We start from the raw sequence: 26,734 nt of genomic DNA, 5'->3' as shown, positions 1-26,734 counted from the left end.
GAAGCTTATAGAGATATAGTAGAGAAGATATATGAGATACAGGAGAGACAATAGGACGGGACAGAAGGCACTCTAGTGTGCTTATGTACGCCCCTTACTGACCTCTTAGGAATCTGTAGAAGTCAACTGTGGATAGTCTAAGGGTAAAGTGTTGGGGGTTAGGGGATGATACTACGGAGTCTGGTAATTTGTTTATTCAGTTTGTATTTGAAGTTCTGATTCTTTTTGCTGATGTGTAGGACAGAGCATTTGAGATTTGGAGTTGCCATGTGTTGGACCAGTCAGAAACTGAGTCTAGGTCTTTTTGTAGAGTAGTTGTGTTTTCAGTGGTGTTGAAGAGTTTTACATCATCTGCAAAAAGAACACAGTTGCTTGTGATGAGATCGCAAAGGTCATTGATGTAGAGAATGAAGAGCGTAGGTCCCAGTATGCTACCTTGGGGGACACTGCTTTTAACAGGGATGGGTGTGGATATGGAGCTTCCTATTTTGACCACTTGTTGCCTGTTTGACAGGAATGCAGTAATCCAGCTGCGGAGGGATCCTGAGATGCCATAGGATTTGAGTTTTAGAAGTAGTTTGTCATGGACCACTGAATCAAAAGCTTTGCAGAAGTCAATATAAATTGCATCTATAGTTTTTCCTTGGTCAAGATGAGTTGTTTATATGTTTTTGCAGTGGAGGAGCTGTAGGTTGCAGGATATTTTTTTTCTGAATCCAAATTGTTTGTTAAAAAGCAGATTATTAGTTTCTAGGTGGAGAGTAATTGATTGGTTTATAATTGATTCTATAACTTTACATGGGATACAGCATAGTGATATTGGTCTGTAGTTATCGACAAGAGAGGGGTCTCCTTTTTTGAAGACGGGGATGACCATAGCTTAGGAAGTGTGCTGGTTCTGAAGGATTTTTTGAAGATTATGCTCAGTGGTTCTGCTATAGCAGAAGAGAGATTTCTTAGGAAATATGCACATAGACCATCTGGTCCGACTGATAGGGAAGGTTTAAGGTCACGTAATGCTTTTTCAACTCAGACTTCAGTGAAGTCTATTTGGGTTAGATCATTGAGAGAGTTTGAGGTATGAGTGATGAATTTGGGGGATGAGCCGTTGCTGTTGACAAAGACAGAGCCAAAGAATGAATTGAGAAGGTTAGCTTTGGATGAATCATCATGGTATTCTTGGTTGTTGGGTCCTTTAAGAGGTGGGATAGGTCTAGAGTCCTTGAGTTTGTTGTTGACAAAGTTGTAGAAAGCTCGATTGGATTTGGTGTGTAGAAGGTTTTCCTCTTGTATGCTGTGGAAGTTGAGACATTCTGCTTTTATTTGTTTGCATATGCTTTTATAACAGCTTTTGAAGTTTACTACTTGTCCTTTTTTGTTTTTACGTCAGAGAGATTTTTTAATTGTAATTTTCTTATTGAGATGGGGAGGTTATTTTTCTTGGTTGAGGCAGATGCAAATGGTACGTAAAGTCTGATGATTATTTTCATCTCAAGCAAGAATGTGTTGTAGAGGTCATCCATAGAGTTGCAGTTAGTCCTATTGTCCTCATTTATCCATACTTTTGTTTTGCTTATGTTATGTTTATACAAGCAACTACTAACCTGTACATGTTTAACAAAATAAATAAACTAAAATAAATGAATCTACAGCTATCTGTGTTCAAAGAGGTTTCAAATATTTTTTCTTACTGATTAGGAGCCATCCAGAGTTGGTTAAAAGAAGGGCGGCTGTATAAATATTTAAAATAAACCAATAAGTAAAATATTGGTCTCAGTTATTTTTTATGTGCCACCTTATTGATTGATTGATTGATTGATTGGATTTGTATGCCGCCCCTCTCCATAGACTCGTAGACTAATCCTACGTAGCTTCTGCTCTGGCAATCTCACACTACTTACCAGAGCTTACAAAACTTTTGCCAGACCCATCCTCGAATACAGCTCATCCGTTTGGAACCCATATCGCATCTCATACATCAACCCCCTTGAAAATGTCCAAAGATACTTCACCAGAAGAGCCCTTCACTCCTCCACTCGAAACAGAATACCCTACGAGACTAGACTTTCAATCCTGGGCCTAGAAAGCCTAGAACTAAGACACATTACACAAAATCTAAGTATTGCCCACAAGATCATATGCTGCAACACCCTGCCCGTTGGCGACTACTTCAGCTTCAACCACAACAACACAAGAGCACACAACAGATTTAAACTTAATATTAACCGCTCCAAACTTGACTGTAAAAAATATAACTTCAGTAACCGAGTTGTCAAAACGTGGAACTCATTACCGGACTCCATAGTGTCATCCCCAAACCCCCAACACTTTACCCTTGGATTATCCACGGTTGACTTCTCCAGATTCCTAAGAGGTCAGTAAGGGGCGAGTACAAGTGCACTAGAGTGCCTTCCGTCCCCTGTCCTATTGCTCTCCTATATCTCCTATACCTTTCTTCTATTCCTATATCTCTTCTTCTATTCTTTCATTGATATGTTCTATTACTATATCTTCTTTTCTATTCTTTCTTAGGTATATTTTACTATGAGTATCTCCTCTATAACCTTCATCATATATTTTACTATGTATATATATATATATATACTGTACCCACTAAAACCCTCATTGTGTATTGGACAAAATAAATAAATAATTATAAATACCACACATTGATGTGCTTCCTGTTCTGAAATGAAGGAGCTAGTCAATTCAAAACATTGTGTAAAGTGTCATAATCTTTTTTTTAAGATCAATATCACTCAATTAAAATAAACATATATCAAGATCTACATTGCTTGTAGTTCTAATTTATTATTAACTGGAGTGTGTGTAGGTGTGGATGTGTATAAAACCAGCCTTACAAGTCTGAATATGTTGAAAGAGAATTAAAGAGATCAACATAATCTAAATAGATTATAATGAATCACTTTGTAAAATATTTATCTCAAGGCTGAAGATTGCCAGGGAATAGTCAGACTGGATGTTTCCATGCAGATTTAACTACACAATTAGTTCTTAGTAATGAATGTTTTTTAGATTTAAGTATATTTCTCCCTACTGCTCAGGGTATAAAATCTCACTGAATCCTCTTTCGATACTACAGACATGTGGTATCTCTGCTAAGCCATGAAAATATTGAGAAAACATATCAGCAGAATGCAAATCTAGGTGAGCTGGGCAGCAAGCAAATCCAATAAATAAAATAGAGTCATAAAATAAAATATTAATAAAATATTTCAACTGTAGGAATTATTATTATTAGATTTGTATGCTGCCCCTCTCTGAGGACTCGGAGCAGCTTACAACAAACATGCAATGCACAAATCCAATGTTAAAATCAAGGACAGTTTTAAAAACCCTTATTAAAAACAATCATTAGTTCGGGGAAAGATCAAAAGCAACTTGAGAAAATATTATTTTACTGAAAGAGTAGTAGATCCTTGGAACAAATTTCCAGCAGATGTGGTAGATAGATCCACAGTAACTGAGTTTAAACATGCCTGGGATAAACATAGATCCATCCTAAAATAAAATACAGAAAATAGTATAAGGGCAGACTAGATGGACCATGAGGTTTTTTTCTGCCGTCAATCTTCTATGTTTCTATGTTTCTATCATACAACACAACAAACTATACATAAAGCGGAACAGCCGGGGGAATCAATTTCCCCATGCCTGGTGACATAGGTGGGTTTTCAGGAGTTTGCAGAAGGCAAGGAGAGTGGGGGAGATGATTCCAGAGGGCCGGGGCCACCACAGAGAAGGCTCTTCCCCTTTATATCAGAGTATAAAATACATTTTATTTTTTGAGGAGGAAAATAGTGGGGGGGGGGGGGGGGATTCTGCCTACCAGGTATTCATCTGGCTAACGTACTTAGTCTGGTCAGCATTAGTTTGCTGGTTTTGAGTTGGATTAAAAAAAACAGCTTCTAAAGCACAGCTGATGGAGAGAAGCAATGAAAAAAGCAGGCAAAGCACAGAAAATCATTAGGGCTGAAAAAAGGCTAAAGTACAGTTGATTTTCAGAAGGAGTAGCAATCATACTGATTAGTTCATTGACATTTTTTCCCTCTGGCCAAGCCTAAAGAAATTAGGGATTATGGTCTGTCTTTATAGGATTATGCAAATATTTACCTAACAGTGAGGGGTTTATTTGGAGGGTGTGGTTAGAATGGAAGCCAATATAGACACACACTCAACCAGTAATTACAGAAATGAGAGATTGCAATCTGGATACTGTAATAGCTACAGTAATTACATAATGATATTATAATTATACATTATAATATAATTTAGTTTAATGTTTCCAAATGTAAAATAATGCACTTGGGGAAAAGGAATCCTCAATCTGAGTATTGCATTGGCAGTTCTGTGTTACCAAAAACTTCAGAAGAGAAGGATTTAGGGGTAGTGATTTCTGACAGTCTCAAAATGGGTGAGCAGTGTGGTCGGGCGGTAGGAAAAGCAAGTAGGATGCTTGGCGGCATAGCTAGAGGTATAACAAGCAGGAAGAGGGAGATTGTGATTCCCTTATAAAGAGCGCTGGTGAGACCACATTTGGAATACTGTGTTCAGTTCTGGAGACCTCACCTACAAAAAGATATTGACAAAACTGAACGGGTTCAAAGACGGGCTACAAGAATGGTGGAAGGTCTTAAGCATAAAACGTATCAGGAAAGACTTCATGAACTCAATCTGTATAGTCTGGAAGACAGAAGGAAAAGGGGGAACATGATCGAAACATTTAAATATGTCAAAGGGTTAAATAAGGTTCAGGAGGGAAGTATTTTTAATAGGAAAGTGAACACAAGAACAAGGGGACACAATCTGAAGTTAGTTGGGGGAAAGATCAAAAGCAACATGAGAAAATATTATTTTACTGAAAGAGTAGTAGATCCTTGGAACAAACTTCCAGCAGACGTGGCTGGTAAATCCACAGTAACTGAATTTAAACATGCCTGGGATAAACATATATCCATCCTAAGATAAAATACAGGAAATAGTATAAGGGCAGACTAGATGGACCATGAGGTCTTTTTCTGCCGTCAGTCTTCTATGTTTCTATAATGATACTAATCAATTAATGTTATTTTGCACATCCTGGAGCCAGCAGGACTGAGAAAACATGAAGCCAGAAGGCCTGGGCATTGCAGAACTCCCAACTCTGCATTTTTGACAAGCGTACGGGGTAGTCAACCTTCCCCTAGTTTCCTCTTTGTCGTTTGGTGAACCCTGGAAGCTTCCATTGTTTACCGTCCCAGTTACACTTGGCTAGTCAAGATGATTAAACTTCCCCGCCAGCCGCACACACCCAGCACATTATTGCAATTTTATAGTTGCGCCGGGAGGCTCAGTTTATCTACAATTGAATTTAAATACTGAAATTATGCCAGGTTTTTCCCTCTCACTTGAGTCACATAGAAGAATCTGTTGGCTGGCATAAGGATGCCAAATAGCACCCGAAATTAAATCAGAGTCCGAGGCATAGCATCCTTCAAAGTTCAAATTTACTAGCAGAGCCATATTGGCACATCTATCATTGGCACATCACCTCGAGGTTCGACTACTGTAATGCTCTCTACATGGGGCTACCTTTGAAGAGTGTTTGGAAACTACAGATTGTGCAGAATGCAGCTGCGAGAGCAATCATGGGCTTTCCTAGATACACCCATGTCACACCAGCACTCCACAGTCTGCATTGGTTGCTGATCAGTTTCCGGTCACAATCCAAAGTGTTGGTTATGACCTATAAAGCGCTTCATGGCATCGGACCAGAATATCTCCAGGACCGTCTTCTGCTGCATGAATCCCAGCGACCGATTAGGTCCCATAGAGTTGGCCTTCTCTGGGTCCCGTCGACGAAACAATGTTGTCTGGCAGGGCCCAGGGGAAGAGCCTTCTCTGTGGTGGCCCCGACCCTCTGGAACTAGCTCCCTCTGGAGATTAGGATTGCCCCCCACCCTCCTTGCATTTTGCAAACTTCTTAAAACCCACCTCTGCCGTCAGGCATGGGGGAATTGAGACATCTCCCCCGGTCTATATAATTTATGCATGGTATGTTTGTGTGTATGTTTTGCTTTTAAAGCCCTTCATGGCATCGGAACAGAATATCTCTGGGACAACCTTCTGCCGCACGAATCTCAGCAACCAATTAGGTCCCATCGAGTTGGCCTTCTCCGTGTCCTGTCGACGAAATAATGTCATCTGGGGGGGCCCAGGGGAAGAGCCTTCTCTGTGGCGGCCCCAACCCTCTGGAACCAACTCCCTCTGGAGATCAGAACTGCTCCCACCCTCCTTGCCTTTCGCAAAGTCCTAAAAACCCACCTCTGCCATCAGGCATGGGGAAACTGATTCCCCCGGGCCATTTCATTTTATGTATGGTTTGTTTGGGATGCATGACTGTTTTTTATAATAAGGGTTTTAAACTGTTTTTTTTTTTAAACCCTTAGATTTGTACTATGTATTGTTGTTGTAAGCCACTCTGAGTCTCCGGAGAGGGGTGGCATACAAATCTAATAAATAAGAATAATATAAATGTCTGGTAGGATGCATGTCCTATGCCCTGCAGCAAAAAAAGCATGTTCCCCGGGGTCATGCGCCCCCTCTGGTATCCCCAAGGGGGCGCACCCTACTATTTGAGAAGCACTGCTCTAAGGGTTTTTATGAACCCACACGGAGATGAAAAGAGTTTTGCTTTGATTGTTGTGGCATCCGAGCAAAGATAAGCGGCGAAAGGAGAAAAAAAAGTGTGCAAAGGCATATGTGCAAACATTTGGTAAAGCGAACAAAGGAAATATCTAAACAAGATTAAATCAGGACAACCACATCAAAATTGATTAAATCCAAATAACTGTCAAAATAGAAGACATTGTTAGGTAGAGTCGGCGAGTCACTGAAATGTACAACCTTTATACGAACCTTTGCCATACTAATTGCAGGGGTTTTTCCCTGCAATAAGTAATAAAGGCCCAATCAGTCACAGCAAATATACTTTAAAAGATTACATCCAGGGACTAGACCAAATCTTGTTAATCTGGGATGCTTTGTTACTCATCCCAGTAACATCATGAGTCAAAATAATTTCCTTTTTAAAAAAAATAGGTAGAGATGATTTTATCTTAGACTACCTTATTTTTGTTGTGTATACTCCCTTTCAGCCTGAGGAATGCTCAGATTTGGAGGAGGAAGGTGATTTAGAGATTGTAAACTTAACTGATTTAGAGATAGAAGGCAATTTTAGTGATGACCACGGAGCTAATGACATAGACATGAGTTCGGATGAATCAAATGGGGGAGATTGGAGAGGGGTTGATCCCCGTTTTAGACGCTACCAGAGACGATTAGAAGAAAGAGGGAGGAGATATTAGAGTTAGAGAGTGAGGAATTAATTAATCAATTGTCTCATATCTTGGAGAAAACAGAAGAGAAGCTGATTGAGTCTATTCATGTCCCACCAACATGGTGTCCTCCCAGCTATGCTCCGGCACGTAAATAACAGATCCTGTGATTTATTACCTGTTTTTATGGCTCTCTGCTAGCACTGATTAGCTCATAAATTTTAGAATGACTTGTGGAATGCATTGAAGTTACTACTGAGATAATGTACCTAATTGCTTTCAAAAGAAATGAGATTGAACGGCATTGTGCAATAATCATTGTGTAATGAAGAGTGAAGTAAAGAAAATAAAGACCTTTTTTGGTTTACGTGCCAAAAGGTGTGTGTGTGTGCTAGCATGTATGCACATGCCCATGTCTTTCCCTCCACCCCTACGCATGCGCGCACACACCCGTGCTGCCCCCCGCACATTCACACTGGCTTTTCTGAAGCCTGGGATGGTGTGAAAAAACAGCCAGATGGGCAAACTGGAAATTTGGGGAAATGCACTTCTGATTTGCCCATTTATTTATTTATTTATTTTGTTAGAGTTGAAAGGGACCATGCAGGTCATCAAGTCCAACCCCCTGCCTGAGCAGGAATCCTAAAGCACCCCAGCCAAGTGGCAGTCCAATCTCCTCTTGAAAGTGTCCAGTGTTGGGGAGTTCACAACCTCTGCAGGCAGGTTGTTCCAATGGTTGATCGCTCTAACCGTCAGGAGGTTCTTCCTTACTTCCAGGTTGAATCTTTCCTTGGTCAGCTTCCAGCCATTGTTCCTCGTTCGGCCCTCTGGTGCTCTGGAGCAGAGGTCCCCAACCTTTTTTGCACCAGGGACCGGCTTTCAGCTAGACCAGTTTTCCATGGCCCGGGGGGGGGGGGAGCTAGCTGTCAGCGGCGCCGTAAAAGGGGCGATCAAGAGAGGAATGGGTGAATGAATGGACGGAGGGTGGGAAGGAAGGAAGGAAAGAGGGAAGGTACAGGAACAGAAGAAGGGTGCAAAGAAGCAAAGAAAGGTGTGAAAGGGGAGAGTAAGAGAGGAAGGAGTGAAAGAAGGGAATGAGGGAGGAAAGAAGGGAGGAAGGAAAAGGAAAGCAAGAAATGGAGGGAGGAAAGGAAGGGAGGAAAGGAAGGAAGGAAGGAAGAAGGAAAGAGGGAAGGGACAGGAACAGAGGAAGGAAGCAAGGAAACTTATGAAAGGGGAGAGTAAGAGAGGAAGGACTGGAGGGAGGGAGGGAAGAAGGTAGGAAGGAGAAAGAAAAGAAATAGAGGAAGGAAAGGTAAAAGAGAGAAAGAAAAAGAGCAAGAAAGAAAGAAAGAAAGAGAAAGAAAGAAAGAAAGAAAGAAAGAAAGAAAGGCAACTTCAAAGAAAGGCTCACTGAGCATCTCTCACTCTCTCTCTCTTTCTATCCCTCTTTCTTTCTTTCTCTTCCTTTCTCTCTCTCTCCTCTTCCTTTATCTCCTCTTTCTCTCCCCCCTCTCTCCCCCTTTCCCTCTCTCTTTCTCTCTCCCTCTCTTGCTATCTCTCCCCCCTTTCCCTCTCTTTCTCCCTCTCTTTCTCTCTCTCCCCCCTCTCTCTTTCTCTCTCTCTCCCCCCTCTTTCTCTCTCTTCTTCTCACTTTCTCTCTCTTGTTTTCTTTCTGTCTCTTTTGCTTTCTCTCTCTCTCACTCTTTCTCTCTTGTTTTGTTTCTCATGCTCTTTCTCTCTCTTGTTCTCTCTCTCTTGCTATCTCTTTCTCTCCCCCCCTTTCTCTCACTCTCTCTTTCTCACTTTCTCTCTATCTTGCTGTCTGTTGCTTTCACTCACTCTCGTTCTCTCTCCGTTCTTCTCAGCGGTGACGCGCGCACGCCCTGCCCGCCTCACATTTGCCGAGAGGACTTTCGCCCCGGGCTCTCAGCAAGGGGGTTTGCATGAGAGGCGGGGCCGGCGGAAGGTGATATTCAATGTTGGGGGCGCACGGGCGGTTTTGCGCGCGCTCCCTATCTCCCTGCTAGCCCACTCGGAATACGTATTCAAAATAAGAAAAGCCTTCGCCGGCGAAGGCTTTTCTTATTTTGAATACAGTATTCCGAGTGGGCTAGCAGGGAGATAGGGAGCGCGCGCAAAACCGCCCGTGCGCCCCCGACATTGAATATCACCTTCCGCCGGCCCCGCCTCTCATGCAGCCCCCTTGCTGAGAGCCCGGGGCGAAAGTCCTCTCGGCAAATGTGAGGCGGGCAGGGCGTGCGTTCCGGGTGCGGGAGGAGCTGCGGTGAAAGGCAGGAGGTGGCAGAGGAGCAGAGGGGGCAAATCGGGCGGGCGGTGGGCAGCGCGGAAAGGCTGAGGGGGCCCTGGCGCCGCGGACCGGCTGAAAACCCCCAACGGCCCGGTCCCGGTCCGCGGACCGGCGGTTGGAGACCCCTGCTCTGGAGAATAGAGTGGCCTCCTCTCTGTGGCAACCCCTCACATACCTGTATACAGCTATCATGTCCCCTCTGGCCCTCCTTTTCTCAAGGCTATCCATGCCCAGTTCCCGCAGTCTCTCTTCGTAAGTCTTGGTTTCTAGTCCCCTAATCATTTTGGTTGCTCTTTTCTGCATTTTCTCCAGAGTTTCAATGTCTCTTTTGAAGTGTGGTGACCAGAACTGGATGCAGTACTCCAGATGTGGTCTGACCAGGGCGTAGTAGAGTGGTATTAATACTTCCCTGGTCTTGGAGTGTATCCCTCTGTTGATGCAGCTTAGAATGGTGTTGGCTTTTTTGGCCGCTGCTGCACATTGCTGGCTCATGTTTAGTTGATTATCCACCAAGACTCCAAGATCTCTTTTGCAGTTACTGCTGCTAAGTGGGGTTTATCCCAGACTGTATATGTGTCTAGTTTTTTTTTTACCAAGGTGAAGGACTTTGCTCTTGTCGATGTTGAACATCATGTTGTTAGTGTGGGCCCATAGTGTTAATCTGTCTAGATCTTTCTGTATTTTGAGCCTGTCCTCTAGGGTGTTGGCTACCCCTGTCAGCTTGGTGTTGTCTGCGAATTTGATTAGTTGGGTTGTGTTGTTTTTTGCACTCGGGAGGGTTTAGGAAGCTTCCCTGAACCTTCCAGAGTGCAAAAAACAGCACAATGGCAAACTGGAACTGTGCTATTCCAAACTTCCAGTTTGTCTATTGGGCGATTGTTTTTGCCTCCGTTGCTTCAGGGAAGGCCGAAAATCAGCTGGCCAGCACACGCATACACACTGGAGCTGAAACATGGCAAAATCTCATGATATGGCTCCGTATGCCACCTGTGGCATGCGTGCCATAGGTTTGCCATCACAGGCTTAGCCAGTCAGGCTTCAGCATCAGCCTTCCTGGCCCATTATAAGTCGAAGACTTTGCGTTTCTGGTGGGGTTTTAAGTCGAGGACTTAACAATATCTCCCTCCATTTGCTTGTCAGCTAATTATCGATCTTTTTTAAAAGCCTTTCAGCTCCGGAGAACTCCAGATGTTCAAAATAACATTCCTGCTACTGAAATAAAGTATCAATTCATCAAAGAGCCTGCGGGAGAAAAATGGAACAGGCTGTGGCAATTTCTGTGTAAGCACCATTGTGACAATTCCACAGGTATGTCCCCAGATTTCAAGGGCTGTGCATAGCAACTCTTAACGCCAACCAGCTGAAATTGCTTGAAAATGTCTCTAGTTTTCGGGAGAAAGACTCAACTCAAAGAGGCCGGCTGATCCAAGAAATCCAGACAATGGCCACAATCACATGGCTAACTTTTTGTCGTGGCCTTTCCTGGACCAGGACCAGTTGCGGCCTTTCCTGGACCAGGACTCCCTGTGCTCAGACAATCAATCCCTTAGTCATCTCATAGAAACATAGAAGATTGACGGGAGAAAAAGACCTCATGGTCCATCTAGTCTGCCCTTATACTATGCCCTGTATTTCATCTTAGTATGGATATATGTTTATCCCAGGCATGTTTAAATTCAGTGACTGTGGATTTACCAACCATGTCTGCTGGAAGTTTGTTCCAAGCATCTACTACTCTTTCAGTGAAATAATATGATCTCTCATGATTAGACTACTGTAATGTGCTCTACATGGGGCTACAGCCTTGAAGAGCATTTGGAAAGTATAGTTGGTGCAGATTGCGGTGCTGCAAATAGATTTTTTTTGGTGTGTGTGTGTTAAGAATGCCGCTACTTCATGAACTGCATGGGTTACCAGTCTGCTTCTGGGTTCAGTTCAAAGTGTTGGTGATCACTTTTAAAGCCCTTCATGGCATGAGTGGGCTTCAGAAAATATGGCCACAGTTCTCTGCCTGGTTCAAAAGAGAAGGATTTAGGAGTAGTGAAATGGGTGAACAGTGCGGTCAGGCATTTGGGAAAGCAACTAGAATGCTTGGCTGCATAGCTAGGGGTATAACAAGCAGAAAGAAGGAGACAGTGATCCCGCTGTATAGAGCCCTGGTGAGACCACATTTGGAATACTGTGTTTAGTTCTGGAGACCTCACCTACAAAAAGATATTGACAAAATTGAACGGGTCCAAAGACGGGCTACAAGAATGGTGGAAGGTCTTAAGCATAAAACGTATCAGGAAAGACTTCATGAACTCAATCTGTATAGTCTGGAGGACAGAAGGAAAAGGGGGGACATGATCGAAACATTTAAATATGTCAAAGGGTTAAATAAAGTTCTGGAGGGAAGCGTTTTTAATAGGAAAGTGAACACAAGAACAAGGGGTCACAATCTGAGGTTAGTTCAGAAGCAACATGAGAAAATATTATTTTACTGAAAGAGTAGTAGATGCTTGGAACAAACTTCCAGCAGACGTGATTGGTAAATCCACAGTAACTGAATTTAAACATGCCTGGGATAAACATATATCCATCCTAAGATAAAATACAGGAAATAGCATAAAGGCAGACTAGATGGACCATTAGGTCTTTTTCTGCCGTCAGTCTTCTATGTTTCTATGGTTGCTGGCTGGGTGTGGCTATGGTGGGCAAGGCCTAGTTGGCCTCCTGCACCATGGCGGAGGGGTGCATTTTAATTGGGCAATGATTATTAATAGCAGAGTTTTGCACTATTTAGTTTGCAACAGGTACAGAATGGTAAGAAGAAAAAACAGATGGCTGGCAATCCCCTTTGTTTAGTAGCAAATAATCACTCCTTGCATAAGATGAGAAGTGCAATCTTTTACTCACAATTCAGTTGATTCCTTTCAATATCATGCATTATAGGATGTGAGTAGTAAGGGCTACACTTCAGTCCATTTTAATAGTTGATAGGTGCTCCCATGTGTGAGGATGGCATTTGGATCCTGCATCCCACGCATGTGTCCTCAGCCAAGAACACAGAGCCAGCAGAACAACAGGTTAGAGGAACTCAGCATGGAGAAGTAAATAGTAATAAGAGAGGAGTCATTTGCTCTTCAGTGGAATATATATATAGGCCAGCAGAGCACATGTCATCAAAAAGTGACTCACCAGTGAAAGAGGAGTGTTTCTATATTTGTCTCCACTCCCACTATGTCATAGAGGCATTTTGTTTACATGACAGTGCAAGCATGCTATCATCAGTATATCCCAACAGTTTCACCCTATCTGGGCTCTGGAGGTTTCTTTGAGCCTCCAGAAGGGCGAAAACAGCCTCCCCTGAATTACAGAGACCCTCTGTAAACCGGAAATAGGCCCATCTCTGCCTTCTGAAGCTTCCAGAAGGCCCATTTTTTGCCCTTCCTGAGCCTCTGTGCAGGCCCTGCTCTTACCTGACATCCAAAATGGGCCGCGTGGAGACTCTTGGGAGTGGAGGGGCAGGGTGGGAGGGGCCAGTCAGAAGTGGGATTTGGGGGTTCGTCAATCTGCACAGAACTTTTGCTAGAGGATCGCCCGAAGCCGCGCAAACCTAGAGCAACCCACCTCTGGGCCCAGGTTACTTGAGGGACTCTCTCAGTCCACTGGGATTGGCTCATACTACTCATGTCAGAAGAGAAGGCATGCTGTGGGTCCAAAAGTTTTGAAGGGCTACCAAAATTTTTACTACCACACCGTGGGTGGGGCTTATGCATTTTGTTTCAATATCTTTCAGTGCAAATTGGGTGCTCTGGGGTGGAGCTCCATTTTCGCTACCCCATTGCGTTCCACCCCCCAATCCGGGCAGTAGCCCACCTCTGCCCTTAAGTAAATGATAACAGTAGACTATAGTAATGGGTCCTTAGCCTCTAATTAATATGGCATAAACAGAGTTGTGCTGAAACAAAACAACCCCCTCCCCAAATAACCTTCTTAAAGTTTTAAAAAAGAAAGGTAGGAACTAACAGGAACGAAAATATAAAGGTATAATTTTCTTTGCAAGGGCTTAAAATGAATGTAAGCCAACCATGGTTACATCATAGCCCTTGGCATGCTCTGATGTTGACAAACACCCTCCACTCCAGCTACAATGAATCAGCACATGTGGTGTTTTACCCTTTATTAATAACTCATCCTGGGGTGAGAGAAGGTTCAGAGTTTTCATTGGGCGCTTTCGATCACCTTACTTTTTTATCCAATCAAAATGCCTTGGCCCAAATTCCTTCATAAAACCAGTTACTCTAGTTTTCAAATACGTTTGGTTCCTTTCTTTGTACAGCTGCTACTACTGCATGCTGATGACACATGGCTGGAAATCAAGTGTTATTATAAGCTGTGGAATTGTGCTTTTAGAGAGGAAATGGGAAATGCCTCCCTGACATCTAGCCAGACCGCATGCTACGTAATCTTGGCTGTATCTTGGCCAGAGGAATCTCCAGGCTGCAAACAGAAAAAAACAACAAATGAGACTTTCAGCCATGTTTTTGGATGTAACTGGTAAAAAGCTAGCAAACCTCAGAACTCAGCCAAAACCTATGGAGAGGGGCGGCATACAAATCCAATAAATAAATGAATGAATGAATGAATGAATGAATGAATAAAAATTAAAATAAAAAAAAAAATACATACATACATACATACATACATACATACATACATAAATAAATAAATAAATAAATAAACCACCAGAATCTTTGGAAATCTTTTACACACACACACACACACACACACACACACAAATACTTGACTTTCAGCCAAGTCTTCGGATGTAACTGATAAAAAGCTAGCAAACCTCAGAACTCAGCTAAAACCTATGGAGAGGGGTGGCATACAAATCCAATAAATGAATGAATGAATGAATGAATGAATGAATAAATAATACATACATACATACATACATACATACATACATACATACATACATAAATAAACCACCAGAATCTTTGGAAATCTTTTACACACACACACACACACACACACACACACACACACACACACACACACACAAACACTTGACTTTCAGCCAAGTCTTCGGATGTAACTGATAAAAAGCTAGCAAACCTCGGAACTCAACCAAAACCACTAGAATTCCCCGCAGGAAGTGGAAATCTTTTTACACACACACACACACACACACTCAACCTATTTTTCCTCGGGTGCCAAAAGTGTGTGCGTGTGCACTGTCGCACATTCGTGAGTGCCCACATCCATAATGCAATGCCTCTTCTGCACCTCCTGACTCCTGCACATATGCACACAACTCCTGCACATGTGCATGCAACCACCGCTGTTTTTGCCACACATCCAGTAGCGGGTTGCAGCCAGAACACCCCAATACAGCGTCCCGGTAGTGAAAATAGAGTGGCATGCGCAGCTTCAGATGACTGGCGGGTGGGCGCATGCATCGGAATGAGGTTTAGCTTCTGGGCATGTGCAAGCGAGATTTTGGTGTGTTTTTTTTTAAAAAAAATAAGCGATATTTTTCCTTCTGATATTTTTGTGTGAAAGCAAAAAATTGGTGAAAATCATTGAAATCTCACTCTCTCGGAGAACCGGTAGTGGAAATTCTGAACAGTTTGGAGAACCACAAATACTACCTCTGGCTGGCCCCAGAGTGGGGTGGGAATTATAGGATGCATTATAGGATGTGGGTAGTAAGGGTTACACTTCAGTCCATTTTAATAGTTGATAGATGCTCCCATGTGTGAGGATGGCATTTGGATCCTGCATCCCACGCGTGTGTCCTCAGCCAAGAACACAGAGCCAGCAGAACAACAGATTAGAGGAACTCAGCATGGAGATGTAAATAGTAATAAGAGAGGAGTCATTTGCCCTGCAGTGGAATGTATATATAGGCCAGCAGAGCACATGTCATCAAACAGTGACTAACCATGAAAGAGGAGTGTTTCTATATTTGTCTCCACTCCCACTATGTTTACATGATAGTGCAAGCATGTATCAACAGTATATCCCAACAGTTTCACCCTATTTGGGCTCTTTCTTTGAGCCTCCAGAAGGGTGTCACATATTTGTGAGTGCCCACATCCATAATGCAATGCCTCTTCTGCACCTCCTGACTCCTGCACATATGCACACAACTCCCGCACATGTGCATGCAGCCACTGTTGTTTTTGCCACACATCCAGTAGCGTGTTGCAGCCAGTACACCGCAATGCAGCGTCCCGGTAGTGAAAATAGAGCGGCATGCGCAGCTTCAGATGACTGGCGGGTGGGCGCATGCATCGGAATGAGGTTTAGCTTCTGGGCATGTGCCAGAAACAAAATCTCACGTGAGGACGTGCAAGCGAGTTTTTGGCGTTTTTTTTTTTTTAAAAAAAATCAGCAATATTTTTCCTTCTAATATTTTTGGAGAACCACAAATACTACCTCTGGCTGGCCCCAGAGTGGGTTGGGAATAGGGATTTTGCAGTATCCTTCCCCTGCCATGCCCACCAAGTCATGCCCACCACACCACACTACACCTACCACACTACGCCCACAGAACTGGTAGTAAAAAAAAATTGGATTTCATTACTGCTTTGAATGGTTGATAAATGAACTGTTGAGGACTGCAACAATATCACCAAAAAGACTTCCAGAGTTGTTAACCTGATCCTACGCAGCTTCTGCTCTGGCAATCTCACACTACTCACCAGAGCCTGCAAAACTTTTGCCAGACCCATCCTTGAATACAGTTAATCTGTCTGGAACCCATACCACATCTCGGACATCAACACCCTAGAAAATGTCCAAAGATCACCAGAAGAGCCCTTCACTCCTCCACTCGAAACAAAATACCCTACGAATCCTAGGTCTAGAAAGCTTAGAACTACGTCGCCTAAAACATGATCTAAGTATTGCCCACAAGATCATATGCTGCAACGTTCTACCTGTCAATGACTACTTCAGCTTCAATCGTAACAACACAAGAGCACGCAACAGATTCAAACTTAATATTAACCGTTCCAAACTTGACTGTAAAAAATATGACTTCAGCAACCGAGTTGTTGAAGCATGGAACTCATTATCTGACTCAGTAGTGTCAACCCCTAACCCCCAACATTTTTCCCTTAGACTATCCACGATTGACCTCTCCAAGTTCCTTAGAGGTCAGTAAGGGACGTGCACAAATGCACCAGTGTGCCTTCCGTCCCGTCCAATTGTCTATCCTTATCTCATTTATCTTTTCTTCCTTTCAAATATGTTCACCTATACTTTTATATCTTTTCTTCTATTCTTTTCTTTATCTATATTATTGCATATCTATTCTCTTCAATGTGTATTATGTATTGGACAAAATAAATAAATAAATAAATAAATAAAATAAAAATAGTATGATGCAGTATTTACCTCTGGTTTCAATTAATAAATAAACATGGAGCCCCCCCCTCTCTTTCAGGGAATTTGAAGCTGTGTCCCAAAGACTGGAGAATTCATGAAAACAAATGCTATTGGGCCTCAAGGGAGAAGCAGACCTGGAATGAGAGTACGGACGACTGCAGAGCCAAGGATTCCGTACTTGCGGTTTTGAAAGAAGAGGCAGAACTGGTAAATACCAACATCCTTCCTGATCCTGTAGAAGTGTGTACAGTAATCTCTCACTACTTCGCGGTTCATCTTTCGTGGATTCGCTACTTCACGGGTTTTCAAAGGGGGCTTAAATCCATTAAAATTTTTAAAATCATTAAAAATTCATAAACTTCTTCTATAGTACTACTGTACTCTATTAAAGAAACTGGTAGGATGTCACATGTAGTTCCAGCTGAGAAACATTATAGAATGACTGTTTAATGCAAAAGGTGGGTTTTAAAAGTCCAAATACTCGTTAAATACATTAAAAAATATCTTTCCTCTACTTCACGGAAATTTGTTTTTCACGCGTGGTCTTGGAACGCATCCGCCGCAAAAAACAAGGGGTCACTGTACTGGATCAAAAAATAGAAAGGAAATACTGGTATATTATATTACATATATTCACAGTGGTGAGAATATGCCTGACGCAATATTGGAAACATGGAGATGTATCGACTGATAATATAATCATTAGAAAAAATTTAGAATGTGCGTCATTAGATAAATTGATGATAGAATTTGGAATTTATTTTACAATTGGCTGGAAAGGAAGAATACAAATAAAAAAGAAGTATAAATGTATATATTGATGTTTAGCTAAAGACTGACCATAGGATCTTATAAGTTTGGATATAATGGATATATATATTTACTAATAGGTACATACACAATAACTGTAAAGGAAATACAGTTAATATAAGCTATATAGAACGCATCCCCCGCGAAAAACGAGAGGTCACTGCAGTCTTGAAAGGATCTGGCACCTCCTTGTGTGGTTATGTCTATGGGAACAGTTTGGAAACAGTTTAGAATAGAATAGAATAGTGGAATGGAATGGAATAGAATTTTTTATTGGCCAAGTGTGATATGGACACACAAGGAATTTGTCTTTGGTACCTATACTCTCAGTGTACATAAAAGAAAAAATAAAATACATTCATCAAGAATCATAAGAAACAACACTTAGTGATAGTCATAGGTTTATAATAAGCAATTAAATCGTACTAGGAAACAAATAAAACAATATAAATTGTAAAAATACAAGAAACATAATTATAGTCAGGAGTGGGAAGAGATATATGCTAGGAAATATGAGAAGAATAATAGTAATACAGTCTTAGTAAATAGTTTGATAGTGTTGTGGGAACTGGTTGGTTACCTGGACCGGGAGTCACTACTCACAGTCACTCATGCCCTCATCACCTCGAGGTTCGACTACTGCAACGCTCTCTACATGGGGTTACCTTTGAAGAGTGTTTGGAAACTTCAGATTGTGCAGAATGCAGCTGCGAGAGCAATCATGGGCTTCCCTAGGTATGTCCATGTTACACCAACACTCTGCAGTCTGCATTGGTTGCCGATCAGTTTCTGGACACAATTCAAAGTGTTGGTTATGACCTATAAAGCCCTTCATGGCATCAGACCAGAATATCTCCGGGACCGCCTTCTGCCGCACAAATCCCAGAGACCAGTTAGGTCCCACCAAGTTGGCCCTCTCCAGGCTCCGTTGACTAAACAATGTTATCTGTCGAGACCCAGGGTAAGAGCCTTCTCTGTGGTGGCCCCGACCCTCTGGAACTAGCTCCCCCCTGGAGATTAGGATTGCCCCCACCCTCCTTGCCTTTCACAAACTTCTTAAAACCCACCTCTGCCGTCAGGCATGGGGGAATTGAGACATCTCCCCCTGGTCTATATAATTTATGCATGGTATGTTTGTGTGCATGTTTTGCTTTTAAATAAGGGTTTTTTAGATATTTTAAATATTAGATTTGTTATTGTACATTGTCTTTTACTACTGCTGTGAGCCACCCCGAGTCTATGGAGAGGGGCAGCATACAAATCTAATAAATGAAATGAAATGATGGCATTCGGGAAAAAGCTGTTCTGGTGTGCCTTGTTTTGAGGGTAGAAGTTGAAACAATTTATGCCTAGGATATGAGGGGTCTGTAAATATTTTCAAAGCCTTCTTTTTGACTCATGCAGGATACAGATCAACAAGAGGGCTGTGAAAGTATCTACAGACCCCTCACATCCTGGACATAAATAGTTTCAACTTCCAACCTCAAAATGACGCTAATTATCTAATGATTCTCCAGACTGACAGACCATCAGGTCTCCCTCTTTAACCTCCAAACCAAAGCCAGAAGACTCTTTAAGAATGACCTAAAAATATGGTCTAGAGCAGTGTTTTTTCAACCAGTGTGCCGTGAGACATGGTCAGGTGTGCCGCGAAGCTCAGAGAGAGAAAGAAAACAAGAGAGAGAGAGAGAGAAAAAGAGAGAGAGAAAGACAGAGAGAGAAAGACAGAGAAAGAACAAAAGAGAGAGAAAAAGAAAACAAGAGAGAGAGAGAAACAAAGAGAGAGAGAGAAAGAGAACAAGAGAGAGAAAGAAAGCAAGGGAGAGAGCAAGAGAGAGAGAGAAAGAGAGAGGGAGGGAGGGAGGGAAGGTGGGAGAGAGAAAGACATAGAGGGAGGGAGGGAGAAAGAGAGCAAAAAAGAGAGGAAGAGAGAAAGAAAGAGGGATGGAGAGAGAGAGAAAAAGGGAGGGAAAGAAGGAGGAAGAGAGAAATAGAGCGAAAGGGAGGAAGAGAGAAAAAAATTTTGTCCAAACTTTTTTTAGCGCCCCCCCCCCCTCAATATGCCCCAGGGTTTTGTAAATGTAAAAAATGTGCCGTGGCTCAAAAAAGGTTGAAAATCACTGGTCTAGAGTGTTTATTTATAAATATTCTTCATGATGCTGCTTCTTGCTGGGAGATCCTACCAGCAGCCAGAATATGTAGACTATTTAGCTGACAAAATCACGTTGCCCATATTTTTCCCGGTGTCGCATCACATGTCCAAAATATTTTAACTTTCACCTGTTTTTACATCACATTGCGACAGAATGCCCCATGAAAAGGTTTCCTGGCTCCCTGGAAGAACTACGTTATTTATTTATTTATTTGATACAAATCTAATAAATAAATAAATAAATAAATAAATAAATAAAAATCTCAAGGGCACTGCTGTCCAATGGCTAAACGATCTATATAGCCAGCCATTAGTCACTATTTGTTGTTGTTACTTGCCAAGCCATTTCTGACTCATCCTGATCCCATTGACCACATTCCTCCAGACCCTTCTGTCCTCTACCACCCCCTGGTGTCCATTTTAGTAGCTGCTTATTTAGTTTGTGATCAAAGGAAAAAGAGGAGGTGGCTGTTTTCCCCCCAGATTATATTATATTAAATTAAATTTTATTCATCAATTTAATTGTGCATTCCAGATGATATTAAATTAAATTTTATTTATAATTTTATTCATCATTTTATATATACTGTATATTTATTTTTTTTAAATTTCTTTATTGGTTATTTACATTAATAAAAACAAAACGACATAAAAAGAAAACATACATACATACAAACAAGACAAGATAAAGCATACAAATCTAAATAATAAATAAATAAATAAATAAATTATGCTTCATACATTTAGTAACTTTGGTATCAGAACTTAGAACGGATACCTGCTATATAGCAGGATATTTTTTTATTTGCAGCTTATTCATTTGCAACCATTTCAATTCTTACTTGTTAATAACACGTTACTCTCCTTAAATTATCAATTTCTATTTCTCTGTGTTTCCTTTCATTTCAACTATATTTATTCTGTGGTATAATGATATAAGGCAACTATATTTACAATAGTTTGTTTTTTCTCTCCATTTTCGTTTGAGTTGTATTCACAATCAAGGTTCTAGTTATTTATATAATTCACTGTATTGGTTTATGTGCTGTTTTTGTGAATGTTGTGCATTAATGCATAACATGATCGAAACATTTAAATATGTTAAAGGGTTAAATAAGGTCCAGGAGGGAAGTGTTTTTAATAGGAAAGTGAACCCAAGAACAAGGGGACACAATCTGAAGTTAGTTCGGGGAAAGATCAAAAGCAACGTGAGAAAATATTATTTTACTGAAAGAGTAGTAGATCCTTGGAACAAACTTCCAGCAGACGTGGTTGGTAAATCCACAGTAACTGAATTTAAACATGCCTGGGATAAACATATATCCATTGTAAGATAAAATACAGGAAATAGTATAAGGGCAGACTAGATGGACCATGAGGTCTTTTTCTGCCGTCAGTCTTCTATGTTTATGATGCTGAATTCTGTTATGCCGTACTAAGCAAACAAGTAACTGACAAATACTGTATATTCTCGACAGAACTTCCTCCAGGATATCACTGATGGGGCACAAATGTTGTGGATAGGACTGTCTGCAAATTCCAGAACCCTTGAATGGTTGCGGGTTGACAATTCCTCCAATAATAATGAAAAGTGAGTATTTTCATCAATTTTATGATTATGAGGTGGGAAATATACATCTGTTTTCTTCTTTCAGTGTTTTGGGCCTACTCCAGTACAGGTAATCCTTGATTTACAACCACAATTGAGCTCAAGATTTTTCTTGTTAAATGAGACATTTGTTTCGTGAGTTTTGTCCAGTGATGGTCTCCTATGGGTACGGTCAGGTACGCAGTACCGGTAGCAAAATTTTGATCCCCCCCCCTTTTTCCCCCCGTTCTGGGCTCTGGTTATGTTTTTCTCATTGCAGTAAATGAGGTTGAGTGTGTATAATTTTAGAAGAGCTGTGCGTGCGTGTGTGTACATACAATGTATGTATGTATGTACACACACACACGCAGATAGATATTACATTATTTAATATCTCCGCGACCGCCTTCTGCCGCACGAATCCCAGCGACCAGTTAGGTCCCACAGAGTTGGCCTTCTCCGGGTCCCGTCGACTAAACAATGCCGTCTGGCGGGACCCAGGGGAAGAGCCTTCTCTGTGGTGGCCCCGATCCTCTGGAACCAGCTCCCCCTGGAGATTAGGGTTGCCCCCACCCTTCTTGCCTTTGGTAAACTTCTTAAAACTCACCTCTGCCGTCAGGCATGGGGGAATTGAGACATCTCCCCCAGGCCTAAATAATTTATGTATGGTATGTTTGTGTGTATGTTTTGGGCAGACTAGATGGACCATGGGGTCTTTTTCTGCCGTCAGTCTTCTATGTTTCTATGTTTCTATGTTTCGTTTTTAAAAAATGGGTTTCAGATATTTTTAAAATATATTAGATTTGTCATTGTACATTGTTTTTATTATTGCTGTGAGCTGCCCTGAGTCTGCGGAGAGGGGCGGCGTACAAATGTAATAATAATAATAATAATAATAATAATAATAATAATAATAATAATAATAATAATAATAAAAAAAATAAAAATAACAATAATAATTTATATAGTAGATAATCAGGGGTGGGCTACTGCCCGGACGTGGGGGGAAACGCAGTGAGGTAGAAAAAATGGAGCTCCACCCCAGAATACCCAATTTGCACTGAAAGATGTTGAAACAAAATGCATAAGCTATGCCCAAAGTGTGGTAGTAAAAGTTTTGGTAGCCCATCACTGGTTTTGCCCCATTTAATGATCTTTCTTGCCACAGTTGTTAAGTAGATCATTGCTGTTGATTGGATCTGTGGCCTCAAACATTTCAGGCACCAGGAGAAACATTTTTCAATGATCTGGAGGGACATAGTTTCCCATTCTGTCTGTATCCCATGGATGAGGCTTCCCTTGTCTGTGTGGCCCGGTTTCTGGCATGTCGTGGCCTGGTGCCAGTCCAGGAACCTGGGATTGGGGATCCTTGGATTAAATCCTGGGCCTAGAAAGCCTAGAACTAAGACGCCTTAAACATGATCTAAGTATTGCCCACAAGATCATATGCTGCAACGTCCTGCCTGTCGGCGACTACTTCAGCTTCAACCACAACAACACAAGAGCACACAACAGATAATATTAACCGCTCCAAACTTGACTGTAAAAAATATGACTTCAGTAACCGAGTTGTCGAAGCGTGGAACTCATTACCTGACTCCATAGTGTCATCCCCAAACCCCCAACACTTTACCCTTAGATTATCCACAGTTGACCTATCCAGATTCCTAAGAGGTCAGTAAGGGGCGAGTACAAGTTTATTTATTTATTTATTTATTAGATTTGTATGCCGCCCCTCTCCGTAGACAAGTGCACTAGAGTGCCTTCCGTCCCCTGTCCTATTGCTCTCCTATATCTTTCTTCTATTCCTATATCTCTTCTATTCTTTCATTGATATGTTCTATTACTATATCTTCTCTTCTTTTCTTTCTTAGATATATTTTACTATGAGTATATCCTCTATAACCTTTATCATGTATTTTACTATGTGTATACCCACTAAAACCCTCATTGTGTATTGAACAAAATCAATCAATCAATCAATCAATCAATCGTAACCTGAATCTGGCTTCCTTTGCTTGTCAGAAGGTTGTAAAAGGCGATCACATAACACAGCAACAATTATAAGTATGAACTTATCAACTGTAATGATTCACTTAACCATTGAGGCAAGAAATAAAATGGGTTAAAAGCTCACTTAACAAATTTCTCATTTACATTTTGGGCTCAATTGTGGTCATAAGTCAAGGACTATCTGTAGAAATATTATGGCAGAAAGAGTTACAAACAGGAATAAAATAATCTCTCCCCACTTGACCATCTTCCTTGCTTGCTCCCTTATCTACAGGCGACCAATCATTGCTCAAGGAAACAGCTGTTGGATGTTGAAGGGCCCAAAAGTCATCTCAGAGTCTTGCAATGCTGTGGCTAAGTGGGTCTGCGAGACGGAAGCTTTGGTGATATAAAGTAAACCATTCAAGACAAAAACTAGGAAGCACTCTACAATCATTACACTGGGGAGGAATCCAGGGGGTCTTCGACTTACAACAGTTCATTTAGTGACTGTTCAAAGTTACCAAGGCACTGAAAAAAGTCACTTATGGCCATTTTTCACACTTATGTCCAGCATCCCCTTGGTCATTTGATTTACATTCAAATGCTTGACAATTGACTCATATTTATGACGGCTGCAATGTCCCAGGACGATGTGATCATCTTTTGCGACCTTCTGTCAAGCAAAGTCAACAGGGAAAACATTCACTTAACAACAATGTTACTAATCTAAGAACTGCAGTGATTCACATAACTAATGTGGCAGGAAAAGTCATAACCTGAGACAAAAGTCACTTAACAAATTTCTCACATAGCAGCATAAATTTTAGGTTCATTTGTGGTCATAAATTGAGCGCTACCTGTACAGTGGAACCCCGACATAAGAGCTGCTCGACTTAAGAGCTACTCGAGATAAGAGCTGGGAGAGGAGAGACATTTTTTAATTTTATTTTATTTATTACTTGGATTTGTATGCCGCCCCTCTCCGCGATACGAGCCGAGAAGAGCCGGGCTGGCTTACTTTCCTTCCTTCCCGCGCTGATGCAGAGCCACTCGAACAAAGCGTCGCGCCCCTCTGATGCTTTCGGCGGCTTCCGAAGCGACGCTGGGCTCTTTTGCCGCCAAAAGCGTCAGGGGGGCGTGACGCTTTGTTCGAGTGGCTCTGCATCAGCGCGGGAAGGAAGGAAAGTAAGCCAGCCCAGCTCTTCTCGGCTCGTATCCCGGCACTTGGTGAGTGGAGAGGCGGTCGCCTCCCCTGCCGCCCCACTCTGGGGGTCCTTGGCTTCTGCTGGGGGTGGGGGGATCTGAACGCTGTTTTGAATTTCACATTCCGAGTGGCCCAAACGCCAAAGGCGAACTTCCGCACCTCAGGAGTTAGCTCGCAAACGGCGCGGCTGTTTTAAAACATCGCTGCCGGCCTGGGGGGGGAGAGGGAAAGGGGGGAGAGGGGGGAGAGAAAGAGAGAGAGAGAAAGAGAGAGGGAAAGGGGGGAGAGGGGGGAGAGAAAGAGAGGGGGGAGAGAAAGAGAGAGGGATAGAAAGAGAGAGAGAGTGAGAGATGCTCAGTGAGCCTTTCTTTGAAGTTGCCTTTCTTTCTTTCTTTCTCTCTTTCTTTTTCTCTCTTGCTCTCTTGCTCTTTCATTCTTTTTTCTTTCTCTTTCTTTCTTTCTTTCTCTTTCTTTCTTTCTTTCTTTCTCTTGCTTTCTTTCTTTCTCTTGCTTTCTCTCCTTCCTTCCCTCCTTCCATTTCTTTCATTCTCCCTCTCTATTTTTATTTCTCTTTCATTTTCTTTCTTTCTCTCTTGCTTGCTTTCTTTCTTGCTCTTTTTCTTTCTCTCTTTTACCTTCCCTTCCTCTATTTCTTGCTTTCCTTTTCCTTCCTCCCTTCTTTCCTCCCTCTACAGGATTGGGTGGCAGTGAAGTTACTCTCCCCTTTCATAAGTTTCCTTGCTTCCTTCCTCTGTTCCTGTCCCTTCACCCTTTCTTTCTTCCTTTCTTTCTTCCTTCCTTTCTTTCTTTCCTTCCTTCCTTTCCTCCCTCCATTTCTTGCTTTCCTTTTCCTTCCTCCCTTCTTTCCTCCCTCTACAGGATTGGATGGCAGTGAAGTTGAATAAATAACTACAGTTTAATGAATAAAAATAAAAGTTTGCCATGTTGATTGTTTTGGGTAAAAAGAGGAAGGGAAGGAAAGCTCTCAGCTTATCATCTTATTAATAAGTAAAGTTACATTTATTCTTGCAATGTCTTTTTGCATAATTTAGACTAACTTTGTGAGTTTTTTGAGGGCTGGAACCAATTAAAATTATTTACATTAATTCCTATGGGGAAAAGTCGTTCGAGATAAGAGCTGCTCGACTTAAGAGCGCAGGTCCGGAACGAATTAAACTCGTATCTCGAGGTACCACTGTATTTCATAATGTGCATTTCATAGGAATGATAATCAAGTATTATATTGTGCCATAAAAAATTACAGGAAACTCTGAAAACTTTCTGTACTTAAAAATGCAAAACTGAATGTCATTTTGGACATTCTTGTGTCCAAAATCGATTTGGACACAAGAATGGCCATGCTTGTTCAATTCAGGCAATGGAGCATGTATACATCTGATTTTCTGGATCCTTTAAAGATGTTTATTAGTGGTTTTTTCTATTCACATGTTCTACTGTTTTTCCTTTACTAGTATCATGTATATAATTACTATATCATTGTATACCATCACTACGTATGTGACAAAACAAACAAACAAACAAATAAATAAATGTATGGACTCCAAGTCCCAGAATTTCCCAATCTGATTTGTCCATATATTTTAAAATTATTTTATTTATTTTATTTATTATTTAGATTTGTATGCCGCCCCTCTCCGCACTAACAGCTACAGAAAAGACACATATTTGACCTTCGCTTTTTGGCTTCATAAGGGGAGAAATTACACAGCTAGTTTTGCCAATTTAACAGCTCACTTCTTCATCCTGTGAAGAATTTAAAAAGGAATACTGTACAGACAAACCACAAAACAATTGATCATAGTTTGAGATTCAGAAGTTTATTTCATGAGCAATTTGGACATGAACATCCATCACAACACAACTTATATCAATAACCCGGAATCAAGGAGGGGTGCCAACCAAAGATGTTATAATTAAAAAGATTTTGGAT

General features: G+C 41.6%; 1 protein-coding gene across 1 annotated transcript in view; it reads left to right on the top strand.

Annotated features, from left to right (window-relative positions):
- The window catches only part of LOC139158375 (killer cell lectin-like receptor subfamily B member 1B allele B), a 37,087-nt gene extending 12,826 nt beyond the window's left edge, over positions 1-24,261 (top strand). Inside the window, exons 3-7 of the mRNA XM_070735678.1 lie at positions 10,813-10,956; positions 17,093-17,241; positions 21,475-21,587; positions 22,032-22,052; positions 23,872-24,261. Of these exons, the coding sequence (XP_070591779.1) occupies positions 10,813-10,956; positions 17,093-17,241; positions 21,475-21,587; positions 22,032-22,052; positions 23,872-23,989 (545 nt within the window). The 3' untranslated portion in view covers positions 23,990-24,261. The remainder of the gene's footprint in view (positions 1-10,812; positions 10,957-17,092; positions 17,242-21,474; positions 21,588-22,031; positions 22,053-23,871) is intronic.
- The last annotated feature ends 2,473 nt before the right edge of the window (positions 24,262-26,734 follow it).

Source organism: Erythrolamprus reginae, chromosome 2 (assembly GCF_031021105.1).
Source record: "Erythrolamprus reginae isolate rEryReg1 chromosome 2, rEryReg1.hap1, whole genome shotgun sequence".
In the NCBI taxonomy this organism is placed as follows: domain Eukaryota; kingdom Metazoa; phylum Chordata; class Lepidosauria; order Squamata; family Dipsadidae; genus Erythrolamprus; species Erythrolamprus reginae.
The sequence above is the reverse complement of the archived record's forward strand: the minus strand, read 5'-3'. Positions and strand labels throughout refer to the sequence as shown.